The sequence below is a fragment of the Pimephales promelas genome, chromosome 25, assembly GCF_988280905.1.
Source record: "Pimephales promelas chromosome 25, fPimPro1.hap1.1, whole genome shotgun sequence".
Lineage (NCBI taxonomy): Eukaryota > Metazoa > Chordata > Actinopteri > Cypriniformes > Leuciscidae > Pimephales > Pimephales promelas.
In genome coordinates, this window is record NC_142793.1 from 5,377,976 (window position 1) to 5,404,128 (window position 26,153).

At 40.2% G+C, this 26,153-nt stretch overlaps 1 protein-coding gene across 7 annotated transcripts in view; it reads left to right on the forward strand.

Annotated features, from left to right (window-relative positions):
- Window positions 1-5,331: 5,331 nt before the first annotated feature.
- Window positions 5,332-26,153, forward strand: part of cdk10 (cyclin dependent kinase 10) — a 37,221-nt gene continuing 16,399 nt past the window's right edge. The window contains exons 1-10 of one of the 7 annotated variants that reach the window (XM_089127489.1): window positions 5,332-5,632; window positions 6,106-6,332; window positions 6,413-6,603; window positions 6,935-7,014; window positions 7,136-7,236; window positions 7,325-7,397; window positions 7,505-7,576; window positions 23,409-23,511; window positions 23,610-23,691; window positions 25,809-25,876. In XM_089127489.1, coding sequence (XP_088983615.1) covers window positions 7,147-7,236; window positions 7,325-7,397; window positions 7,505-7,576; window positions 23,409-23,511; window positions 23,610-23,691; window positions 25,809-25,876 — 488 coding nt within the window. In that variant the 5' untranslated portion in view covers window positions 5,332-5,632; window positions 6,106-6,332; window positions 6,413-6,603; window positions 6,935-7,014; window positions 7,136-7,146. The other 6 variants (XM_089127491.1, XM_039656829.2, XM_089127492.1 and 3 more) reach the window with 6 other exon arrangements.

Below are 26,153 nucleotides of genomic sequence, written 5' to 3' on the forward strand. Positions count from 1 at the left end.
TAATTACACCATGCTGTTGCTAATACAAGTTTTTGCTTTTCCTTATAGCCAAAACAATAACAAAAAGCAAAAACACACTGGTAATGGTACTCCAGGATAACCACTTGGGTGGGGTTCGATTCCCTGCAGTGTACTTGCTTGTTATATTGGCTACTACAAAATATATAAATAAATGTACTATCTTAATTTGTAATGATGTACTTACTCTTAAGATATTATATCGTATGCTATGCTGTATGATTTTTCCTGCATTAAAAGATAAAGTCCTTGTCTTTTTACATAACAATTTTATATTTTTTAAATGTCAAAATATGCACCTACATCTTTTAAATGTATACTTTGCTTTAAAATAAAATTAACATTGCATTGGTAATTAAACCTGAATAAATTAAAACGTTAGGGGAGGGGAGGGCAGGGGGATTTCTCTGTTGGTTGAGATTTAATTAAAATGATTGATTTTCAAGGTAACATTCTAATCAAAGAGCAAATAATATTCTCTGTGTATATATATATATATATATATATATATGTATGTATGCGTCTGTGTATATAAATATATATATATATATATATATATAGCTACGAGCAGCAATTACAGGCCCAGCAGAACCCTCACTGATGCAAGCTCTTCAGCACACTTCTTTTCGACAAAGTGGGGGTTACGTTTCTGCACGTCATGCAGAATAACCCTTAAGGTACCAAGGGGTTGCGGTGCCACCGGCTTGGGCCCGCAATTGCTGCTCGCAGCTATATTTATTCTTTAGTATTATTATTATTTTGCTACCTTTTGGGCACTTTTGGGGCCCTTAACGTGCTCGAAAACTCTTGAAACTTTGCACACGGGTCAGAACCCGCGGCCATCAGAGCCGGGCTGAAGATGGTACCCGGGCGTGGCAGGGCAGCTCGTCAGCGCCCCCTGGAACGGGGTCCGAACACTTGGTCCATAACTCAAACACGCTTGTATGTAATAATATGAAACTCGGTACACATGTTGATCTCATCGTTTCATCTATACCTCGCGCTCTTACTTTTTACCCCAGCCCAACAGGAATTTGGCTATTGAGGTTTGTTTGTAAAACGCTCGCAATGGAATGTCAAATACTCCTCCTAGAGCTTTGATCCACATTCGACGAAACTCGGTCAGCGTGAAGTCAAGACATTGAGGATGAAAGTTTGCGAGGGGATTTTTTATATCTCGAACGGTTTGTCCGTGGCGAGGAAACGAAATCATGGCGAGAAACGTGAAACAGGAAGTGTGTTATAACTTCAGCATACATTAACTGATCTTGATGAAACTTCAGCAGTGTGTTCGCTGTAAGAGGACGATCACATGGATGTGACTATTGTGAGTCAAAGTTATAGCGCCACCAACTGGCAGCAGGAAGTGTGTCACTTTCAAAATGCTTAGATATCACCCTTTTATTTTTACCCGATTTGCTTCAAACTTCATATGTATAATGTAAACATACGGCAGATGTAGACCTGTGAATGGATTCTTGATATCTTTGAAACTGTTGCCGTGGCGACGCATCAAACTTTACCCTTCTTTTAGGATGCTTTTAGGATGCTTTTGAGACCCTTAGCATGCTTCAAATTGCATGAAACTCGACAGACACATCACATTTATTAGCCAGTAGACATGTGCAAAGTTGCAGAAACGGGCGTGGTGAGGGCTCAGTAGCGCCACCTTTTGACAAAAGTGGGGTGGTTAGTTTTAACTAGAGTTACAAAAATTGGTATGTATATTGTACTCCTCGAGCCGGACAACTTTCTAATTGACACTTATTAGCTAGGACCCACAGAAAGTCAGATATTTTTGTTTGAATATGGCCACTCTGAGCCTTTGGCTGGCTGGCTGGCTGTCTGTGTGTGTGTGTGTGCAGGGGGAGGGGGCTTAACCATTTCACTGCTGTGTGTATGACCTGCATAAAGAAAATACATTTCTCAAGCCTGGTATTTTTTAAATAAGTTTTTATTTTTATTTTTTATAAGTAAAGGCATATAACTAGTTTAATTGTAGTGAATTGACAATAGTTTTATATAATTAGTTTATTAATCAGATTAACTTGGTCAATAAACTTGGTCTGAAAATTTGGTCCATAAATCAAACACACTTGCATGTAATAATATGAAACTTGGTACACATATAGATCTCATCGTTTCATATATACTTCACACTCTTACTTTTTACCCCAGCCCAACAGGAAGTTGGCTATTTAGGGTTGTGTTTAAAACACATGCAATGTAATTTAAATTATTGCTCCTAGAGCACTGAACCAAATTCGACGAAACTCGATCAGCGTGAAGTCAAGACATTAAGGATGAAAAAGTGCCACGGGATTTTTGATATCTCGAACGGTTTGGCCGTGGCGAGGAAACGAAATTATGGCGAGAAACATGGAACAGGATGTGTGTTATAACTTCAGCATACATTAACTGATCTTGATGAAACTTCAGCAGTGTTTTCGCTGTAAGAGACCGATCACATGGATGTGACTATTGTGAGTCAAAGTTATAGCGCCACCAACTGGCAGCAGGAAGTGTGTCACTTTCAAAATGCCGTGGCAACGAAACAAACTTTAACATTATTTTTTGATGCTTTTGGGACTCTTAGCTTGCTTGAAATTGCTTGAAACTCAACAGATACATCACATTTATTAGCCAATAGACATGTGCAACTATGGCAAAAGATTAAAGTAATGTCAAAAAAGTAAACACTAAAAGCCTCATATCTTCTAAAAATGTAATTATACATCATTTGTTTCTAAATTAAATTATACAAATATTATAACTTCCCCAATTTTTCCTTTTTTTTCATTTAAGAATTGTGTTTACGTTCAAAAACAGCCAGAATTGTTGTAAAATTCATAAAAAAATAATAATCTGAGTCATACGTAGTGCTATACTGCCCTCTTGTGTTCAATATCAGGTAGGCCTATTGTGTATATTCCCACCGGTTAATCAACGTGTGACTCCGCTGGGACTTGGGAGCTTTTAAATCGCTTACTTAAAACCGAAAGTCAAAATACGGATGTCCGCACAAGACATTAATGGTGTGGAGTAGAGCGAGCATTTTAAATAAATTCCTATTAAGTAGGATTGAACTAAACAGAAAGAATGTTCACTCTGTTCTGCTGGTTCCTCGCTGGTGGATCATATGATTACTTTGTCATAATCTATGACAAAAATGCTATTATAAACCATATTAATAATAGATAATACACATTGCTCTTATTTTTGAAAAATACATTCATGAAAAACAAGATAACAAAAATCATAAAAACATATAGCCATGGCTGCTATACATGTTTGAAATGCATAGGACAGATGTTTAATGACGCAGCAACATATAATTGAAAGGCAATTAATAATCTGTCATTACGTCACTGCATTATGATATTACGGCTCCAATACGGTGCAGCACAAAGCACTTATGTGCATCCCGAGCGGAGAATGATGTGCTTGAAGCCACATGAAGTTACAGCGCATTGAGTCCGTATTGAAAAGTTCAAAGCACAAAGGAAATACATATTTATGAACAGTGTATTATACATTATCTATCTATGCAATAGTTTATTGAGCCTTTTCTTTTAAAGGTTTTAAATTTCAGTTACTGTGTGCGTGAAGAACAATTATAGTGCTCTGACTCTAGTGTTGTGATCTAACCGACAGCGTCCGACACCCGGTAGAAAGTAACACGATTAAGTTACAGCAATAAAGTCCAGCAAGAAAAAGTTTCTTCATTCGAAAATATAGACCTTTAGACCTTTATCTTAAAGATCCAGTATAATAGGATTAACATTGAATCATTGAAGATCGTTTCATCATTGACTGTAATGTGAATGTGAGTTTTAAGATTGAGTTTTAATGTGAATGTGACGTGCTGTTTGAATGCTGAATGGAGAATGACTGACAGGCGCAGAGAGGGAAAAGTTTGTGTTCTTGAATTTAATGACTTAAATATTAATTTCTATATCACATAATAGCTTCAGAACACTAATAATACAGTACACAAAAACTTTATGGTACTTTAGAAAGTTTTTGTGCCTTTGTGCCTAACAGAATAGTATATGCACAATATAGAATTTGAATCAGCCTCGTCAAAGATGGCAGTGTCAGAGCCGATACCGATCCTGAGTATCTAATCGGCGCACTTCTTTTCAACAGTCAAATTGAAATTGAAATTGCTTGAAACTCAACAGATACATCACATTTATTAGCCAGTAGACGTGCAAAGTTTCAGAAACGGGCAATGTGCAAGGACTAAATAGCGCCACCTTTTGACAAAAGTGGGGTTGTTAGTTTTATCTACAGTTACAAAAATCGGTATATACATTGTACTCCTCAAGCCGGACAACTTTCTAATACATAGTCATTAGCTCGGACCAAGAGGAAGTCAGATATTTTGGTTTGAATATGGTGAGCCTCTCTCTGAGCCTACGTCCCTGTATGGCAAGCCCTTTTAACATTTAAAAGCTAAGTTTGCCTGTCCGGAATTAACATTGTAGATATCAACAACGTCTTTCTGTCTATTCGTAATTACATTTTGGATAGTTTGTATTATCATTTAAGACATCTGTAACATAATTGTGACTAGTCGAAATGACAGAGTATGGCAAGCCGTTTTAACATTTAATCATAAAAGGGCCAAAGCCTTCGGCACCGCTACCCGGGTGCCTTTAGGTAACTAAAGGAACCGGGGTTGCGGTGCCACCGGCTTGGGCCCGCCATCGCTGCTCGCAGCTATATTTTCCTATTATTACTGTAAGCTGCTTTGAAATAATATTTATTAAAGCACAGGCCCAGGCTATAAATGAAGGTTAGACTAGGCTGCTTGGTGATTATGCATATATAAATCTAAACAGAAAAATCGCCTGGTGAGTTGTTATTTGGGGTTAAACTTTTTTTTTATTTGACTCATTGATTTTTTTAGTCAAGCCTACCGTTTTTTTAAAAAAAGCCTACCGAACTATTTTTCTCAATAATTGACATTTCCGTAAACAGGCACAAACATAAATTCGTTCATTAGTTTTTGTTGCATTCAGTATGAAATGCCCGTGTGTTTAAATTAGGCTATGGGTTCAACATTTCTAATTTAAAATAGTGGAAATGCGTCATCACAAATTAAAGAATTTACGTAGGCTACACGAATAACTTTCATGGTATTTTTAAATGCGTTTTGATGCAGTCTTTGCTACAAAAACACAAACTAACTAATCAAAAAATAAAAATAAATGTTCACAGTCAAACATAGCCTAAATAGTGAGAGATTCGTTTTTGATGCACTAAAAAGAACCGAGTCATTCAATTCATTCATTTTGGTAATCGTGTATGTGTTTAATTCATTAAAAAAGAACCTGCTCGAGACATCGGATTACTACACGGGGAGTCTCTGCTCGGGCTGCATGTTTAGCGGTGTTGTGTGGTGGTGCAGTTGAAGAAGTATTGCGTCTGCAGCAGACTGTTAGTGTATTTAAATCTACAGTATTCCGTCCGTTTCGGAGGAAGAATGCCGGTGCGAGAAATGCTTAAGTAGGAGAAAGAAATATTCAGAAACAGAATTATTACAGAGAGAATAATTCCGTTGCGTGATGGGGAATGGGCTCTGCACCAAGAAAGCAGGTTCTCCCAGGTAAAACGATCATTTTTCTACTTTATGTTTTAAAAAACGAGACTTGGGAGGTGACAGTTAAATATCCATTTAGACATTAATTTGAATTAACTTAATTGTTTTAACTATTGTGCGCAATATTGTCTGTCCTGCTGTGTCAGATTATTTAGGTTAATCTAATGTTTTTCTTCTGACGTAAATTTCCCAGTAATCCAATTTAAAGGAGTGCACTTCAGAGAAAACTTAAACAAACACACTCAAATATGACATTATGATAATGGTATTAGCCTACTGTAAAATATTCTACATTAAGGTTAATTTCGATTAATATAGCAATTAAATTCAAACTTTTAATATAGTGGCTTAAACAATCAGCTTATATAAGCCACTATATAATATTTAATATATATTTGGCTTATATGAATGAGTGGTTGCACTGTTTGTAAAATGCTGATAAAGAAATATAAAACTGTATTTTTTTTTCTTTCTCACAGTAGAGGAGTCTCTCAGCTGTGATCCATCATCATCTTCACCACCACCTTCATCATCAAATAATTCTGCTGTACCTATAATCATCATCACAAGTCCATCTCGAGAAAACCTTTTGGAAAGACCAGTTTGTCTGAAAATAGAGGATGCTAATAAAGAGCCGCGGCCCATGGGAACTCCTATGGTTGTTGGTCGAGGTCGTTTTGTCAAAGACACAGTCTAATTTAATGAGGTATGAAATAAAAATGCTAGTTATTGTAGTCATGGGACTAGATGTTACCGAGCTAATTAGCTACTCGTTTCCATTTAAAGTCCATACGGAAAGCAGCTATACTCCACTGGGCGACACTCTGGCGACACTCATCGCAGGACTGCTTTACGTCACCAGTGGCATTTCGTACTCAAAACAGTTACATTTGGACATCCAAATTTCATTTAACGATCCAATACAAAGCCAATATCAAAAAAAAAAAAAAAAAAGAAGAAGCTTGGACACTCCTATTGTAAGTTAGGCTGTGCCGCTGTGACAACGTTGTCTTGGTGATTTTTTCGAAAGCTGAATTGTATCTAACGTTAAACCAGAATAATAAAATAAAAATGTATAATTTAGACACATCTGCTACCGTCCGTCCATTGTATTCACCTTACTTAAATTACTATCAATTCTCGTTATTTAAACAACAAAAAATGGTCATGAGACATTCCTAATAAAATTTCAAAAACAAATAAATCAATTACAAATACTCTGTTTGAAGTCGCTTACTATTTAGTATCTGTGTTAATGTACTGCCTGGTCTGTGATCTCCTATATCAGCGTCTTATTTTTATTTTCAGTTATCAGTTTTACATTTGTCAGAGAACATAAACTCACTAAACGCTGACGGTTGTCCATGTGGATGTTCAAATGAGCGACTGTAAGCTTTCACGGAGTTACACTTCCGTTTCTTACTTGATATGTCTTTAGTCTTTACGTGAACGTACAGTAATGAAACATTAACGTATTATATTATTACTCATTGATCCGGACGAATCTAGAGAGATTGAAAATGGAAAGCACAGCAGAAACAGATCTAGAGCCTTTAAAGCTGAAATCTTTAAAAACAAACAAGACGTTTGTAATACCTCACAGTGAACGGGTAAGTTAAGTCTGCTGTCTTTTAAATATAAGCTGTATTTATATTATAAAACAAAAGTTAAACGTGTAAATGTGCGTGATGTGTGTAGTTGGGGAAATGCAGGAGTGTGAAGGAGTACGAGAAGATGAATCGGATTGGAGAGGGGACATATGGAATCGTGTGTGAGTCTCACAAGCAGGACTAATAATGCTCCTATCAATGAAAATAATATAATGCATCATAGTGTCATACAGAAATATAAGCGATTTCTTGACTTGTGGTTTTACAGACCGAGCACGTGATACAAGGACAAATGAAATTGTTGCGCTGAAGAAAGTGCGAATGGATAAAGAGAAAGATGGTCAGTTTGATACTTCAACTTCAAATGTCTATCAACATCTATTCAAACTTGTATGATTTTCGTTTTCCATGAAACACAAAAGATTGTGTAATGTTTTCTTAGGCTACTATTTCATGCAATGAAAGTGGACCATATTGCATTCATTTGGAAGCAATTTTGTCAAAATAGGAAAAAGAAGAAACTGCACAGAAACTGCAATGTTTCTTGCATATATACAAGTCAATTTATTCACAATACATGTGAGATCTACCCTTACTGTGGTAGAAAATTATTCATTTTGTGGTCAAGTCACCTTCATTTATGTCTAGTGCTTTTGACAACATAGATTGTTTAAAGGGTTAGTTCACCCAAAAATGAAAATTCTGTCAGTATTTACTCACCCTCATGTTGTTCCAACCCCATAAGACCTTCGTTCATCTTCGGAACACAAATTAAGATATTTAAGATATTAAGATCGCTCCTGCATACAGTCCATAGGCTTCTTGAGGGACTGGCTCTTGCTGTCCCCAAAAAGTCATTAAAGACATCGTTAAAATAGTCCAAGTGACTACAGGGGCTCAATCTTAACTTTATCAAACGACGAGAAAACTTTTGTGCGCAAAAAAACAACAAAAATAACGACTTTATTTCAACTATTCACTTCCTTCTCCATGAGCCTGTAAGTCAGTTAACGTAGTGTGATTGCGTAGAGCTACGTCACACGTAGGCTCACTATTGGCCGACGCTGGTCATGTGTGTCATGCGTGTGACGTACAATAACAGAAGCTTACGCTATTAAACTAGTAACCTGACTCGCGCAGAGGGAGAAATAAACGAATAGTTGAAATAAAGTCGTTATTTTTTTTTTGTTTTTTTGCGCACAAAAGTGTTCTCGTCGTTTGATAAACTTAAGATTGAGCCCCTGTAGTCACTTGGACTATTTTAACAATGTCTTTAATGACTTTTCGAGGACAGCAAGAGCCAGTCCCTCAAGAAGCCTATGGACTGTATGCAGGAGCGATCTTAATATCTTAAATATCTTAATTTGTGTTGCGAAGATGAACGAAGGTCTTACGGGGTTGAAACAACATGAGGGTGAGTAAATACTGACAGAATTTTCATTTTTGGGTGAACTAACCCTTTAATAGTCTAGCTAAAGCTAATTCTTTATTTTATTTTTTGCAAACTTTGAAATGGGTTCCAAGGTACAAGTTTTAACAATTTTTGAAAACATAATCATCTCCGTGTAAACTTCAAAAACGTGAGCCTGGAAAAAGATTTGACATCGAAGCATTCTTATCTGGGAGCTACGGTAGTATTTCGGTCTTTTAATCTTGCAATTTTAAATTGATATTGTGATATTTGTCTTTAGGGCCCGAACACCAATGGCACGAGGACCCTCTTGGAATTGCTGTGCTAGTTTATCTTTATTATTTCTTGGATCAAGTAAGCACTCTAGCAGCTTATATTGAGCTTGCAAAACAGTAACCCAACAAAGCATTGCAATAATCTTGAAGTTAACACATTGATTAGTGGTTCTACAATGTGATTATCAAAAGCAAATTGCTATCAAACATAACAAATTTACATTCTTAGCTGATGTAAATCTTAGAAGATGATCAGCCATAAAGTGACAAATTATATTCTAGCATGTTTACAGGTGATTATGTGGTGAAAATCTCTCCCAGGGAAGCAGATACTGTGAAATCCTGATCCCTGTGGCACTCAGTTGTACTTGATCTATGTGTTGGCACAAATTATTTATCAGATACGTAGGATCTAAAACGGGTGCAAAACTCAGTTCCTGGAGGCCACAGCCCTAATTAAACACACTTGATCCAGCTTATCATGTCTTTCAGGCTTATTTCAAGAGCGAATTCCAAACAGCATTTTTTTGCACAACATAGGCACTTATATTGTGCATTCCCAAAATTCCAATGCCCTTTGGGAACGGGACACCATTTATAGGGGCGCTCCAAAACTGAACATCCAAATCCCTTCATGAAGGGCCCTTCCACAATTCCGTTAGTGAAGGGAACATGAGATGGTCACTTCAAGGAAGTTATTTAATCGTTTATGATCATTTGACCCAGGATGGCGAATCCTCACGATTCATTTTAAATTAGATTATGGCGGGAGATATGGATTCAAGTTGTTTTGTTTTGGTGTGATTTATTACACACATTATTGTCATGCATTTAAAAAAGTTTCATAGGTACAGTAAGAAATGTGTTTAATGCTTCATTTTCCACAAGTTGGTGTGATTCTTTAGGGTCTTCATGTGAAGTTTGTAATATACTTTGGTTGAAATTCCTCAATGGTTGTGTAAAACAACACCCTTTTTATCTCCTCAAAAACAGCCCTGTTCACAGCGATCCATTTCTGTGCATGTCTCTTTAAATGATAATGAGCAACTGCTCACTCCACCCCTCCACACAACACAAGATACTTAAATTGCTGCCTTGGCGGATAGTATACCAATGGCTGAGGGTGGAAATACGCTACTACGGTCAGCGGGTGTGGGCGGAGCATGAACAATATGACATCATATTGCTCAGAAAATCCTTTTTGGATTTAGTTTAGGCTTTTTGAGGATTAAAAAAAAAGAGTGAATGGATTTTTTTCATTGTATGGTGGTTGTGTCCACACTGCTTCATCTGAAAGCACTGCGAGTTTGACTTGCTTATAACATGCATTTGAAAAAGCAACACTTTCCAAACATTAGGTGTTTACGAACCTCTTGTCCAACAAAAGACAACATTTAATAACATGTTCCCTTTCAAAAGCTACTCTCAATCCTGAGCTGAGCGCTATGGGAACACTTTGTGTGTGAACACCGGCTGTGTATAGTGTGTGTAACACGCCAATGAAATTTCCCTTGAACTTGAAGTGGAACAAGCGCTCGTCTGAGGCTACAAATAAATGTGCACAAGGTGCGCTCTACAGGTTTCTTTGTTTTAGGAGACTGTTCTGTGTGTGCTACACTTGTTCTGTCACTCTCTAGTGAGGAGTGTGCAGAAATCTAGTTGTGTCTACAGCGTAAAGAGGAAAATGAGCGTCACTCAAGGTCAACGGTGTGTTTCTCTGTGTTCACAGCCCATGCCTGAATACGGCACACACCAGTTTTGCTTTGTGTGTTTGGGGGAGGAGCATGCTGCTCTTGTGTTGGAGCACAGAGATCGTGAGCACTGTGAACTGTTCAGTGCTTCACGCTCGCAAGACGATCTGGCTGAGGAACGAGAGACGGGTCCGTCCCTATCGCTCGCTCTCTCTCCAGATCGGGATGTCCTCTTGCCTGATCCCAAAGCACACCTCTTCGATTCGGGCAGAGGACAGTACATCTCTTGTTTCTGGCGAGATGGATTATGAGTCAGATTACAGAGCACCAGAAATGAGAGATACCCTTGACGAGTTAAAGGAATACTTTATCTCTGGGAAGATGAATGTGTTTTTAATATTGGTCATTTATATAGTAGAAATGTGAAAATAATTTTGAAATTGAAGCACAAATACCAGAATGCACTTGCTTTTTCCTGCCCTTACGAGGCCACTCCCAAACCATACCTACCGGTTACAGGCGGCAGAATCCAAAAAATGGACACAACAAGGCTTGCTTTGACACATCGTGAGTTATTTGATAAATTTCCATCGAAATGGTGCTAAATTGCATTGTACCGGGATGTACTAGCCTAATGTATATAACACGACTTAGACTTTCACATTAAAAATATGATGCAAGGCAGGACCATGTCAACACAATAGCTTAGTAGCTCTGCTTATGAACTGTTTTCCTCCAATTCAAATAACTATTTTTCTAAGCTAATAACATTACATTATCTAGGCTAATCCATACTCTACTAACAATAAAGGTTTATAAAAAAACACAACCAATGCGAGTTATAACTTTTAATTTAAAAAATAATTAATATTAACACTTTTACACTCAAAGCTCTACGGATTCAGAAATCTCACCAGAAGAAAATGGCTTCGCTGAGAGATTCGCGACAGCAATAGGCCTCTATATCTGTTTCCATAGGTGCACAGCGAAAGCACTCACACCGCCAGTCTGCCCCAGCTTGAGTCTGGCTGGGCTCAGGTCTCGCTCCGGCCGCCTCTTGTTCCTCTATATCCCGCATCTGTTTATCGCTGTATTGTGCCTCGTACAGGTAGCCGCAAGCATCAGATTCTCGCCTGCCCCAGCTTGAGTCTGGCTGGGCTCAGGTCTCACTTCGGCCGCCTCTTGTTCCTCTATATCCCGCATCTGTTTATCGCTGTATTGTGCCTCGTACAGGTAGCCGCAAGCATCAGATTCTCGCCTGCCCCAGCTCGAGTCAAGCCGGGCTCAAGTCTTGCTCCGGCTGCCTCTTGTTCCTCCATCTCCCGCAACTGGCTCGTACCGGTAGCCGCCACCATCGTGATTAGCCTACTATACAAACTGTCTACACAGACCAAGAGGGCGTGGTGCCCCATATGGGTGTGGTGAAAACATGCAGAACACTGGCTGTAGTCTTTAGCCTCTGGCCCAAAAATTTTTTTTCAGACTAAAAAATTAATTTTTTTCTCATATCAGGGGGATATGGGGGGGCACTGTAATTCGAGTGGTAATACTACTGGTTTTCTACTGATACAAAGCTTAATGCTTAATCCAGAAGTATCCCTTTAACCCGTTCATAAAAAGAGGCATTTCACACTGAGTGTGGTACTGAAAAAATGTAAAAAAAAGTGTTCTGTCAAACGATACCTACCTTTTGACTCTCCTTGCTTTAGTTTTGGAGTTATGAGTCTTTAGTTTTGTGCATGTCATTCAGAAAACAACAGTTTTATAAATGCCTTCCAAATGTGTGAGGACTTTAGTGCTATCACCACAAAATTTTATCCAGAAGCAGCTTTGACTTATGTAGATGATTGGCTGATACTGACCCAGTCTCAAGAGCGTGTGCTTCGACACCGAGATCCTCGCTCATCTTGTCTCTCTCGGGTTGAGACGCAATACCAAGAAAACAAGCGTGCCACGCAAGCCCTGAAAAGTGAAGCCAAAGCATCTCTGATTTCGCGGCTTTACTTCCTGCTGGTCTGGTCCCTAGATATCAGCGCCATATCGGGACACTTCAGTTCTCACCAATGGAAGAGAGCAAAGGGTTGTCGTCCATCTTTTTGTACAGTCTATGCTTGAAAAGCGTTCTCTCTCTACCAGAGGCCAACGTTCTTGGAGTTTAAATGGTCAGTCACCATGCGGGTGACTACGTCGGGACTAGGGTTGGGTACCGAAACTAGGTGCCAATAGGCAACCGGTTCTAACGTAAACGGTAGTAACCAGACCGAATAAGAATGAACATTTCGGTGCCTGATTTCGGTGCTTGAGTCTCTGTGTCATGAGGCACACACACGCAAGTCTCTCGCTCTCTCCCTCTCCGTAGTGCGTGCAATATATAGTTTGAAGCACCGTCTGATCTGTCTCACTTGCGTGCTCTTGCTTGCTCGCTCTAGACTCCGGGGGATTTAAACTAATTTGCGGTCATCAGGGAGCTGTTATCAATATGCGGGAGACTCCCGGGACGTCTGCTGATAGCGAAGGGATTAATGAAGATGCCGAAGACAAAACGCTCCAAGGTTTGTCTGCATTTCACTTGTAAAATTACACGTCAGAATGATTGTCCGAAGCCCATATAGAATCACGATTCGCACCGCCTTGACGCTCATGTCATCATATTATATCAGCACGCGCATTATCTGCTCCTCAGATTTCTCTGCAGAAAAAGGAAGCATTTTGGCAGCGCGAGGAGTTTGGCAGCGAGCGCAGTGTCTCGTTCCCTATTCAGAGAACATGGTTTACACCAGTAACCAGAGATGTTCTCTTTCATAAATTTACTCAAAGCTGCGTAGCTAAGACGAAGTGGGAACGAAATACCAAACTCGCCAAGCTAAGAGCTGCATAACTAGTACAATGACCAGATAACTTACATGACTTGTTCAAGCAGACAAAACAAATCCTTAGGTAACAAAATATCAAATAAAAAAGAATGGCAGACATTTAGGCCAAAGTGGCGATGATAAGAAACCTTTGTCATTATTTTCTTTGTTAAGAACAAAGATACACATTGCACATACACAACTTATATACAAATGAAATGAATAGTGCTTTATTTTTTCAGCTACAGTGTGTATTTAACAGTAGCATTGAAGAAAGTAATTAAGTGAACAAATCTGAAAATAAAACACAGAATGTTTTTATTTTTGGGTGAACTATCCCTTTAAAGGGTTAGTTCACCCAAAAATGAAAATTAAGTCATTAATTACTCACCCCCATGCTGTACCAACCCCGTAAGACCTTCGTTCGTCTTCGGAACACAAATGAAGATATTTTTGATTAAATTTGAGAGCTGTATAACTACCACATTGGCTCCTAAGGGACTGGCTCTTGACGGCCCAGAAAGTCAATGAAGAAAATGTTTAAATATCCCAAGTGACTACCGTGGCTCAACTATATGTTTATCAAGCGACGCGAATACTTTTTGTGCGAAAAAACAAACAAAAATAACGAGTTTATTCGACTATTTCTTTTCTTCCTTGTAGGCCAGAACGAGACTTCCTTAGATTTCCACGACGCATGCGCGAGAATTGCGATCTGCTTACACCAGCTTACACTACTTCAGATCGCAATTCTCGCGCATGCGTCGTGGAAATCTAAGGAAGTCTCGTTCTGGCCTACAAGGAAGAAAAGAAATAGTCGAATAAACTCGTTATTTTTGTTTGTTTTTTCGCACAAAAAGTATTCGCGTCGCTTGATAAACATATAGTTGAGCCACGGTAGTCACTTGGGATATTTAAACATTTTCTTCATTGACTTTCTGGGCCGTCAAGAGGCAGTCCCTTAGGAGCCAATGTGGTAGTAAGACAGCTCCCAAATTTAATCAAAAATATCTTCATTTGTGTTCCGAAGACGAACGAAGGTCTTACGGGGTTGGTACAGCATGGGGGTGAGTAATTAATGACTTAATTTTCATTTTTGGGTGAACTAACCCTTTAAGGACATGTGGCAGTATGTTTACTATTAAACCTGTGCTAAGGTTAAGGCGCGATGTGTCTAATACACACATTTGACAAGCAGATTTCATACAATTTTCTGTTCGCTTTTACTTTAGACATAACCAACATTGTTTAAGTAAACCTTGTGTGTATTTCACAGTATTAGCGCAATTAGACTCGAAAGATAACTTATTGCAGTAACCAGGTGCTGTTAGACAGGCTTGCATGTGTGTTTTGGGTGTAGCCTATGCGCTCAGAAAAGCGCATGTTGGAACTGCACATCTGTTTAACTGGCAAGGCTTTAAAGCACATGCAAAAATAATGTGAATAACTTTTGTGAACTGCAGTGTCCTGTTCCTCTGCGTTAACAACTGATAGAATGCACGATCCTACGGTATTTCTTCAAAAGCAGGTCATGGAGACATTTTAATCGCCCACGTTCAAAAATCTTGATATCGCACACCCCTAACTCTCAGTGTTCGGACTCCCACCATGAGTAGAATCTATACCACTAGTGGGGTGTCTTTTAAAGGTGCTGTACTGCATGTCATGCAGACCCAATTAACTGCCAGATTGCTTCAGTGCTGGAGTTTCAGCAGGAGAAGTTATAATCTCCTTGTGGGACTAAGCAATAGTCTTTGAGGGTTGGTTGAGACCACCTTCGAACCTCTAGAGTCAGCGCCTGACAAGCTTTTGACCCAAAAAATTATTTTTCAGATGGCAATTACTTCACTGAAAAGAATTGGGGACTTGCAGGCTGTGTCGACTTCACCATCCTGCTTAGACTTTGCCCAGGGAATGGTGAAAGCTATTCTGCATGATCACCCTGACTACTCAACCGTACATCCGATCACTCTTGAAGCTTTCTGTCTGGAGCAGGGGAAACTTCACTGACTGAGTCCAGTTCGTGCTCTTCAGACTTACAGTACGTCTACCACACTAGCCAGTGGCGGGAGTCAGAAGCTGTGTCTGAAACCGCTCACTCATTCACTAATTCACTAATCCCTATATAGGGTATGGCATTTGAGTGCACTATATCTGCAAGTAGTGAACGAGATGAAGTGAGTGAATTCGGCGGCTGACGTTTACACTGTGCGTCGGAGAGTTGGAGCTGTCGCAGAAAAGGCTTCGTCATGCGTACTGATAAAACTCCTTTTATTTTACATAACCTACTTTATAAAATAATATTAACAACAATAACAATCATAATGACTTTATTTTGTAATTATATATATACCTCCGTGCCAGCTTTGTTGTTTCATCGACTGAAATTGTAACTCTCACGTTCACAGATGACGTGTAGTCGAGCGCCCTCCGGCGACCGTTATTATATTCAAATGAATACGCTTCCTAACGACTATTAATGGAGATTTTTCAAATCCTCCACTGGATGTAATGTAATCTCTGGTTTAAACTTGCTCGCGCCGCACTTTCATGCGCGCTCCGTTCTCTCCGCATTGGATTGTGGGAAATAGGGCTTCAGCAAGTGTACATCGAATGTACACTCGAATTCAGAGAGGTAAAAGTAGTGAATGAATGTAGGGAATGATGTCGTTCACTACACCACTACAAAATGGCCGACACCCGATATAGTGCACTATATAGTGGATAGGGAGCGATTTCAGACACGGTTAGAGCTTTTCATTTGCTAAGGGGTAACCAGGGAGCGGCTGCCACCAAACAAACAATGTCACACTGGGTGAGAGATGGCATTGCTCTAGCCTATGAGGTACACGGTCAAGCTTCGCCTCTAGAAATGAGGGCCCATTCTACCAGGTTAGAATGCTTTGGCAAGGCACACCCCCTTATAACAAGCGTCCACAAGAGTATCGATTAATGTGTTTATTTTGCCGCCTGTCTTTTCACCTGTTTATTTTCAGCATCCACTCCGACATATGCGTAGGGTTGGGCATTGTTTTGATTTGAACGATTCTGATTCCGATTCTTCCTTTCGATTTCTTTTCGATTCCGATTCTTTGGTGGAGTCGAAACATGTCACAGGCTCATTTGATAAATGGTAAATGAACTGCATTTATATAGCGCTTTCATAGACCTAATGGCCACCAAAGCACTTTACATATTGCCTCACATTCACCCATTCACACACTCATTCATACACCGATGGCGGTTAGGTGTCTTGCTCATGGACACCTCGACACTTGGTCAGGTGGAACCGGGGATTGAACCACCAACCTTTCAATTTGTAGACAACCTACATGAACCACTGAGCCACTGCCGCCCCGCATTTCAAAAAAACGTTTGCTGGTAATTTACTCACCCCCATGTCATCCAAGATGTCCATGTCATTCTTTCTTCAGTCGAAAAGAAATTAAGGTTTTTGATGAAAACTTTCCAGGATTTGTCTCCATATAATGGACTTTACTGGTAACCAAACGATTCAAGGTCCAAAAGACAGTTTCAGTTGATGATCGGAATCGGAAACAAATGTTCTAAACGATTCCAATGGCATCATTATTTTTTAAACGGTTCCAAGTTGGAACCGGTTCTCGATGGCCAACCCTACATATGCGTACAACCTATTCCTAAGCTGCAGGTTGCGCTAACCTCATTATTGTCTTCTACTTCACACCGCTTCACACACTCGTACTTGCATTTCACATCTATGTTCACACACATTGTTGAGTCTGACCTTCAAGAGCGATGGAACCGTCAGAGCGAGCTGGCAATGAAAGTGAAACGTTACACACTCCAGTCGCCATCAAGTCATGGGTGTGGAAGTATTTTGGCTTCAGGAAAACAGATGGAGCAGTAGTAAGAGAGATGTTGCCGTTTGCAAAGAAGCCTGCTATAGTGTAAAGTACACATTATGTGAATAGAATACTGTGGCGAGAAGGACGCGGCCGACATGAGAGAACGACACGTGTGAGTGTTAATGAACGTCACCTGTGAGACGCACCGGTCTCACATCTCTCTCAGAGGAGCGGAAGCATAAAAAGAGGAGTGACGACACTGAAGATAGATAGACCGGTGCGTCTTACAGGTGACGTTCATTAACACTCATGGCACTGGTCTCGCGCCGTTCTTTCACATCTGCTGCGTCCTGCTCGCCACAAATGCGGTTTCTGTTTTCTCAATAAAAGTCTAATTTTTTTTTTGTTGTTGATTTATTTGAAACTTAATAGATATCATGTAAAAATATCTAGTATCGAATCGTAACGCGGGAAATTCTGAAGTATCGAAAATAATCGAATTGTTGGCTTAAGAAATCGTTATCGTATCAAATCGTCATTAAGGCTCTGATTTACACCCCTAGTTCATGCTACTCCGGGCTTGTGAGCACACACTGCACAACCGTGAGGGGTCCTGGAACAACCAGTGTGGCGACGTGGGTATTCTCGTTCTCATAGTGCTCAGCGCAGCATTGAGAATAGCTTTTGAAAGGGAACGTCTCTGGTTACTAGACCCTGTTTCCTGAAAAAGCAGGAATGAGATGCTGCGTTTCATTGCTGCACTGAGGATGCGCCTGGACGTCTCTTCAAACAAAGTGATACCTCTAGAGGTCACCTGTTGCACATCTATTTGTAGCCTCTGATGAGCGCTTGTTCCAGTGATGTCATCGACAGAAGTTCAAGGCTAATTTATACACAAAGCTTCCCCATAAAACTCAGCAGCATCTCTTTCCCGCTTTTTCAGGGAACAGGATTACAGTCAAATAACTTGAGACGTTTTTAGTCCAAACTCACTTCATAACGTCTGTTGTGTGTTTGAAAATGTCCTTCTGTGAGATGATGTGGCTTCTTGTGACTCAGAATAAGACGCACGGCATATTATTTCATAGTATTCAATGCAGAGATAAAGGCTATCGATAAAGTATAAATATACCTTATTATTTTGACAATACCCAAGAAGGCTTGAAGATGGAGCAGCATTTACTACTGATCACAGAGCTGTGCTTCACTGACAAGCTGCGCATAATCGTGCAGCTCAAGTGTATAATAATACGATTTTCCTCTTATCGTTCCTAGCTTTGTAGTGTTCATGGCCGTAGCCAACTATGAGGTCACCAGGGTCCGGACCACTGTCCTTTTTTTACATTCAAAAATAAAATTTCATGCTCTCTGAATGATTCATTAGCCGTGTTTAAACCAACTCATATGAGTGTTTGCAATTCATGTTGCTGCGAGAAGCTAGCGCAGTGAACGGGGCTTGAGAGCGCGTTGTGAATGAGGGCACGAGTGCAGCCTCCATGTTGCCTGATCCACCTAATGGAAAGGTGCAGTAATCTCCGGGACCTGTTTTTCTTATGTAATGTGACAATTTAAGAAGTTATTAAAGTGGAAAGTTGCATGTTAGGTATTTCCAAAACACAAGCTTTGAAGTAATTTCGTATTATTATTATTATTATTAAGGCCCGAGCACTAACAGTGCGAGGACCCTATTGAAACTGTTAGGATTTTTTTTTTTTTCTTTTTTCTGCAAAGTAAGTGCCATTTTCGGGGCCGCAACATGCTCAAAAACTCACCAAATTTGGCATGCATGTTAGGACTGGTGAAAAATTTCGTATTTTGTGGGTTTCGCGGATGGGCGGGGCAAAATGGCTCGCTAGCGCCACCTAGAAAATTGGAAAAAATTAGCCCCTCGTCCACGTTCAACCTACATGCACGAAATTTGGTGGGGACGTGTATCATATCAAGACGCACAAAAAAGCCTCAAGGACCCATACCCTAAACTCGACAGGAGGTCCGCCATTTTGAATTTGGCGGCCATTTTTGGACGATTTACAGACTCCGTACTTTAACGAACTCCTCCTAGGGATTTAGTCGGATCGACTTAAAATTTCTGCTGTGCCTTCTAAAGGCATTGACGATGTAAAGTTGTGCTATCTGCGCGTTTTCGTCGATGGGCGTGTCCGTGGCGTCGAAGATTCGCCATGAAACAGGAAGTTGTAGTAACTTGGCTGTAAATGCCCAGATCTGCACGAAATTTTACACATTTGACAAGAGTCCCGCCCTGAACAAATCTACATGCCAACATTCACCCACAGTCATAGCGCCACCTGCTGGCAACAGGAAGTGTCCTTTAACGAAGCAGCCCCCGCCGCTTGTTTGACCGACATGTACAAAATTTCTGTGGTACTTCTACCATGACCAGACGCACAAAAAAGCCTCAAGAACCCATACCCTAAACTCGACAGGAAGTCCGCCATTTTGAATTTGGCGACCGATTTGGGACGATTTACACACTCTGTACTTTAACGAACTCCTCCTAGGGATTTAGTCGGATCAACTTAAAATTTCTGCTGTACCTTCTAAAGGCATTGACGATGTAAAGTTGTGCTATCTGCGCGTTTTCGTCGATGGGCGTGTCCGTGGCGTCGATGATTCGCAATGAAACAGGAAGTTGTAGTAACTTGGCTGTAAATGCCCAGATCTACACGAAATTTTACACATTTGACAAGAGTCCCGCCCTGAACAAATCTACATGCCGACATTCACCCACATTCATAGCGCCACCTAGTGGCAACAGGAAGTGACCTTTAATGAAGCGTAGCAAATTCACAGCCGCACCGGCTGAGTTCCGGAATATGCAACGCGGCCGCCTCACACCCCGACGCGCTACAGGTGCGAGGGCCCGCCCATCGCTGCTTGCAGCTTTAATTTATTTATTTTTTTCTGCAAAGTAAGCGCCATTTTCGGGGCCACAACATGCTCAAAAACTCACCAAATTTGGCACGCATGTCAGGACTGGTGAAAAATTTCGTATTTTGTGGGTTTCGCGGATGGGCGTGGCAAAATGGCACGCTAGCGCCACCTAGAAAATTGCAAAAAATTAGCCCCTCGTCCACGTTCAACCTACATGCACGAAATTTGGTGGGGACGTGTATCATATCAAGATGCACAAAAAAGCCTCAAGGACCCATACCCTAAACTCGACAGGAAGTCCGCCATTTTGAATTTGGTGGCCATTTTTGGACGATTTACACACTCCGTACTTTAACGAACTCCTCCTAGGGATTTAGTCGGATCGACTTCAAATTTCTGCTGTGCCTTCTAAAGGCATTGACGATGTAAAGTTGTGCTATCTGCGCGTTTTCGATGATGGGCGTGTCCGTGGCGTCGAAGATTCGCCATGAAACACGAAGTTGTAGTAACTTGGCTGTAAATGCCCAGATCTGCACGAAATTTTACACATTTGACAAGAGTCCCGCCCTGAACAAATCTACATGTCCACATTCACCCACAGTCATAGCGCCACCTACTGGCAACAGGAAGTGACCTTTAACGAAGCAGCCCCTGTCGCATGTTTGACCGACATGTACGAAATTTCTGTGGTACATCTACCATGTCCAGACGCACAGAAAAGTCTCTTGGAGCGATGCCCTGAACTCAACAGGAAGTCGGCCATTTCTAATTTTACCGCCATTTTTGGATGATTTACTCATTACGTACTTTAACGAACTCCTCCTAGGGATTTAGTCGGATCGACTTCAAATTTTGGCTGTGCCTTCTAAAGGGATTGACGATGTAAAGTTGTGCTATCTGCGCGTTTTCGTCAATGGGCGTGTCTGTGGCGTTGATGATTCGCCATGAAACAGGAAGTTGTAGTAAGTTGGCTGTAAATGCCCAGATCTGCACCAAATTTTACACATTTGACAAGAGTCCCGCCCTGAACAAATCTACACACCGACATTCACTCACAGTCATAGCGCCACCTGCTGGCAACAGGAAGTGACCTTTAACGAAGCAGCCCCCGTCGCATGTTTGACCGAAATGTACGAAATTTCTGTAGTACATCTACCATATCCCGACGCACAAAAAAAGTCTCTTGGAGTGATGCCCTAAACTCAACAGGAAGTCGGCCATTTCTAATTTTACCAACATTTTTGGATGATTTACTCATTACGTACTTTAACTAACTCCTCCCAGGGATTTAGTCAGATCGATTTCACATTTCTGCTGTGCCTTCTAAAGGCATTGACGATGTAAAGTTGTTCTATCTGCGCGTTTTCGTCGATGGGCGTGTCCGTGGCGTCGAAGTTTCGCCATGAAACAGGAAGTTGTAGTAACTTGGCTGTAAATGCCCAGATCTGCACAAAATTTTACACATTTGACAAGAGTCCCGCCCTGAACAAATCTACATGCCGACATTCACCCACAGTCATAGCGCCACCTGCTGGCAACAGGAAGTGACCTTTAATGAAGCAGCGTAGCAAATTCACAGCCGCACCGGCTGAGCTGCAAAATATGCAACGCGGCCGCCTCACACCCCGACGCGCTACAGGTGCGAGGGCCCGCCCATCGCTGCTTGCAGCTTTAATTATTGTTTTGTTTTGCTTGTTTTTCATAGCAATATCTGGCAACATTTTACTGTCGGCGTTAATAAAAAATAAAAAAAGCTTATAGACAAACTGCAATTGCATAAAGCTACCACATTCGGTAAGACAAAACGCAATGATCAATGTAGGTTATAACACTATCAAAAACAATAGCAAAATACAGATCTGTATGTTACAGAATGAAATTTGCCAAATAACCTTACTGGCCAGCTGGAAGAGGCTCATGTTGTTTAGTTAGCATTTCACAAATTCTTCATAAAAACATTAATTAAAGCAGTGTTTCTCAACTAGCAATCTATTCAGCCAGTATATTTGTGTTTGATCTGTGTGAATTACAGAAATATAAGACTTTGCTAAGACTTTGCTTTGTTTACCAATAGCACATGCTGCTTTCGAAAGTTTCATTTATTTTTCAGTGTGTTTGTTTAGGAATGTTATTGCTATTATTATGTAGTGTAATGTAAACTGAGACACTATTGTCACTACTAAAAGGAGGTTTGAGTCCCCTTTAAAGCTCATGAAAATGCACAAGTCAGACTTTTTTCTTTGTTCAATTTGCACTCTGAAAATGGGTTGTAGCTCTTCATTTTGAACTCTTACCAGATTGCAGACATGCACCAGATTGATGAATTGAATTTAAAGATGTACAAGATTTTTTTCCGGGTGCAATGCCCCGTAGAAGCTTGAAAGTTTTTGGTGTGTGCATAAAAGATGACAATGAGGAGGTGTTATTATTAGAGTGTTTAATGTGAAAGTGAGAATGGAAGTTTGAGAGTCATGACTAAAGGCAAGATTTGTAAATTTGTGTCCACACACAATGCTAACCCTAACTTTAGACAATTTGGAGAATAGAACACATGCCACATGGATTTCTTTTATGGTGCTTTTTGTCCTTATTGGTGTCTGACAGCCCCATTGTCCATTCACTTTTGTTGTATGAAAAAAGAGCATTTTGCAAAATTTCACCTTTTGTGTTTCATGGAAAAAGTACAGGTTTGAAATTAGTTAATGAGGTTGAGTAAATAACACACATTAAAGGGTTATTTCACCCAACAATTAAAATTCTGTCATTAATTACTCACCCTCATGTCGTTTCAAACCCGTAAGACTTTTGTTTAGCTTCGGAACAGAAATTTAGATATTTTTGATGAAATCCAAGAACTTTTCTAAGAAAATCTAAGAAAATTTGGACTTAACTGCTCAATTCATATGGATTAGTTTTACGATCTCTTAATGAACTTTTTGAAGTGTAAAGTGGTTGTTGCTTAGCTGTCAATGGAGGATTTCATCAAAAAGATCTTTATTTGAGGTCCGAAGATGAACGGAAGTCTTGCAGGTTTGGAACAACATGAGGGTGAGTAAAGAACTATCCCTTTAAAGTGTAAAATGAACAAATTATTTTACACTTTTAAATATTCAATAAAAAAAATACCATATGACAATTATAACACTACCAAGGAAACACCTGAACTACATTTCACATCTGTATACAGACACCTTGTATGGTATTTATTTTGTTTCTATGTTTAGGGATTCCCATCAGCAGTTTGAGGGAAATTAACTTGCTGATCCGACTGAGACACCCAAACATTGTAGAGCTGAAAGAGGTGGTGGTGGGAAGCCATTTAGAGAGGTGACTAAAGACTGTTCACTCACAGATATAAATAGAGTTGTATGAAATGTATTTGTCAATAAGTCTTTTTCATAATGCCTTATCATTTTTAACATCAGCCTCTTTCTGGTGATGAGTTACTGTGAGCAAGATCTCGCCAGTCTGCTGGAGAACATGCAGTCACCTTTCTCTGAAGCTCAGGTGCGTTTGATGAACTAGCCTACCTCATCTTCATACACTGAAATGCTTTGCCATAAGTCTAGAGTCAAAATAGGTTTTAAAGACATGGTAAAAATTCTCTTATGAGAAATTTAACTTGGCTGTTGCAAATACTGGACAGAGACAGGTTAGAGGTTAAACGCATACTGATATTAAGAAACAAGCATCAGTCCATGGAATGTGTATGGTTTTATTAATCTGAATGTGCAATAGAGATTATTTAATTATCAAATTAGTCAAATGCATACTAAGGTTTCAACTTGTGTGCAAACAAAATTTCCAGTAGCACCTCATTGGAGTACACGAGATCCAGGGGGTGGAGTTAGATCCAGATTTAAAGGGTTAGTTCACCCAAAAATGAAAATTAAGTCATTAATTACTCACCCCCATGCTGTACCAACCCCGTAAGACCTTCGTTCATCTTCGGAACACAAATAAAGATATTTTTGATTGAATCTGAGGGCTGGATCACTCTTCCATAGACTGCATAAGGGACTGGCTCTTGACGGCCCATAAAGTCATTAAAGAAAAGGTTTAAATATTCCATGTGCCTACAGCGGCTCAATTATAAGTTTATCAAGCGACGAGAATAACTTTTGTGCGAAAAAAACATAAATAACGACTTTATTCCACTATTCCATTACTTCCTTGTGGGCGCATGCGCGAGAACTGAGACGAGGACGTTCTCATTCGTCTACTTCTTGTTACCGGCTGCTCACCGCTTAGGAGTTTTACCGCCACCTACCGTATAAGATGATGTGCTGATATAGCTGGAAGCGCAAAACTTTCTGTTTACAAGCAGAGGAAGATGCGCGCTGTACATACGCTTTTCAATTTCCGTATTTTCCGCACTATAAGGTGCACTTAAAAGCCTTTAATCTTCTCAAAAAACGACAGTGTTCCTTATAATCCGGAGCGCCTTATATATGGATCATCATCTTATACGGTAGGTGGCGGTAAAACTCCTAAGCGGTGAGCAGCCCGTAACAAGAAGTAGTCGAATGAGAACGTCCTCGTCTCAGTTCTCGCGCATGCGCCCATAAGGAAGTAATGGAATAGTGGAATAAAGTCGTTATTTATGTTTTTTTCGCACAAAAAGTAGTCTCGTCGCTTGATAAACTTATAATTGAGCCGCTGTAGGCACATGGAATATTTAAACCTTTTCTTTAATGACTTTATGGGCCGTCAAGAGCCAGTCCCTTAGGAAGCCTATGGAAGAGTGATCCAGCCCTCAGATTCAATCAAAAATATCTTTATTTGTGTCCCGAAGATGAACGAAGGTCTTACGGGGTTGGAACAGCATGGGGGTGAGTAATTAATGACTTAATTTTCATTTTTGGGTGAACTAACCCTTTAATGGGTGAAGATAGGTAGGATTTGGGGTGGTGTTAGGGATCAGGGGGTGGAGATGGGTAGGTTTAGGTATATGTAAGGTGGGAAGAGTTGGATCTGGATCTGTAACTGCATCCCTCTTAATAAATTGCAGTTTATCTTTAATTCAAGTAAACAAGAACTTCGACTCCATTGATCTTTATTGAAAGTAGGCCATATATGTTGTAGAAATGTAAAATAAATTTTGAATTTGGTGTCTACTTGACCGAGGTCGAACTTTAGGGCGCATTTGTATGAAAGACAACAACTCCCTCAATGCACCACATTGCACAGCTCCACAAGCCACTCCCACTAATCCAGAACAGTGCCTATGAGGTATCCGCCTATCGGAGAAATCACTCTTCCGTCTACAAGGCTAGCTTCCATCAGCTTGAAATTTTTTTCACGCAAAAATAGCCTTTAAACAAGATGGAGGATATTGTTTTTAGTTTAGAAAGTGAAGTCACACCCACTGATCTGTAATAGGTCTGTAGCGTGAGTGGGTCCCACCCTGTGGAGAAATGATGAGCTAGTGTTTTAGCTTAATGAAGTGAAGTGTCCCTTTAATGCATCAATAATTCAGTGTCAAGGACACCTAACAAAATGTTTTTTACAATTATCATTGAAAATGCTATCTCTCTAATTGAATTAATTTTTTATAGATCTAACTCTGTTGTCTTCTGGTCCCGAAATTGCAGCTGTATTGATCTTTTGTTTGACTTTCACAGGTGAAGTGTATAGTTCTTCAGCTGCTTAAAGGACTGGAGTATTTACATCACAACTTCATTCTTCACAGGTCAGAGCGTACTCATATTAATCAAAGCTTCTTCTGTTCAGTAAGGCCGTGTGTCCACCAAACGCTCTGCTGAAGACGCCGTGCTTTGGGCGCTTGAGGGCGTTTTGGCAGCGCAGCGTTTTTTCCGTTGAGACGTTTCGTTGCTATGATACAGAATATCCGTACAGTTTGAATAGCACAGTTTGAATGTTGTGACAGTTGGTCACTGTGGTTTAGTCCCACCCCTCCTCCTCTGTGATTGGACAGCTGGGTAAAAAGTGACCGTGATGAGCGCTGT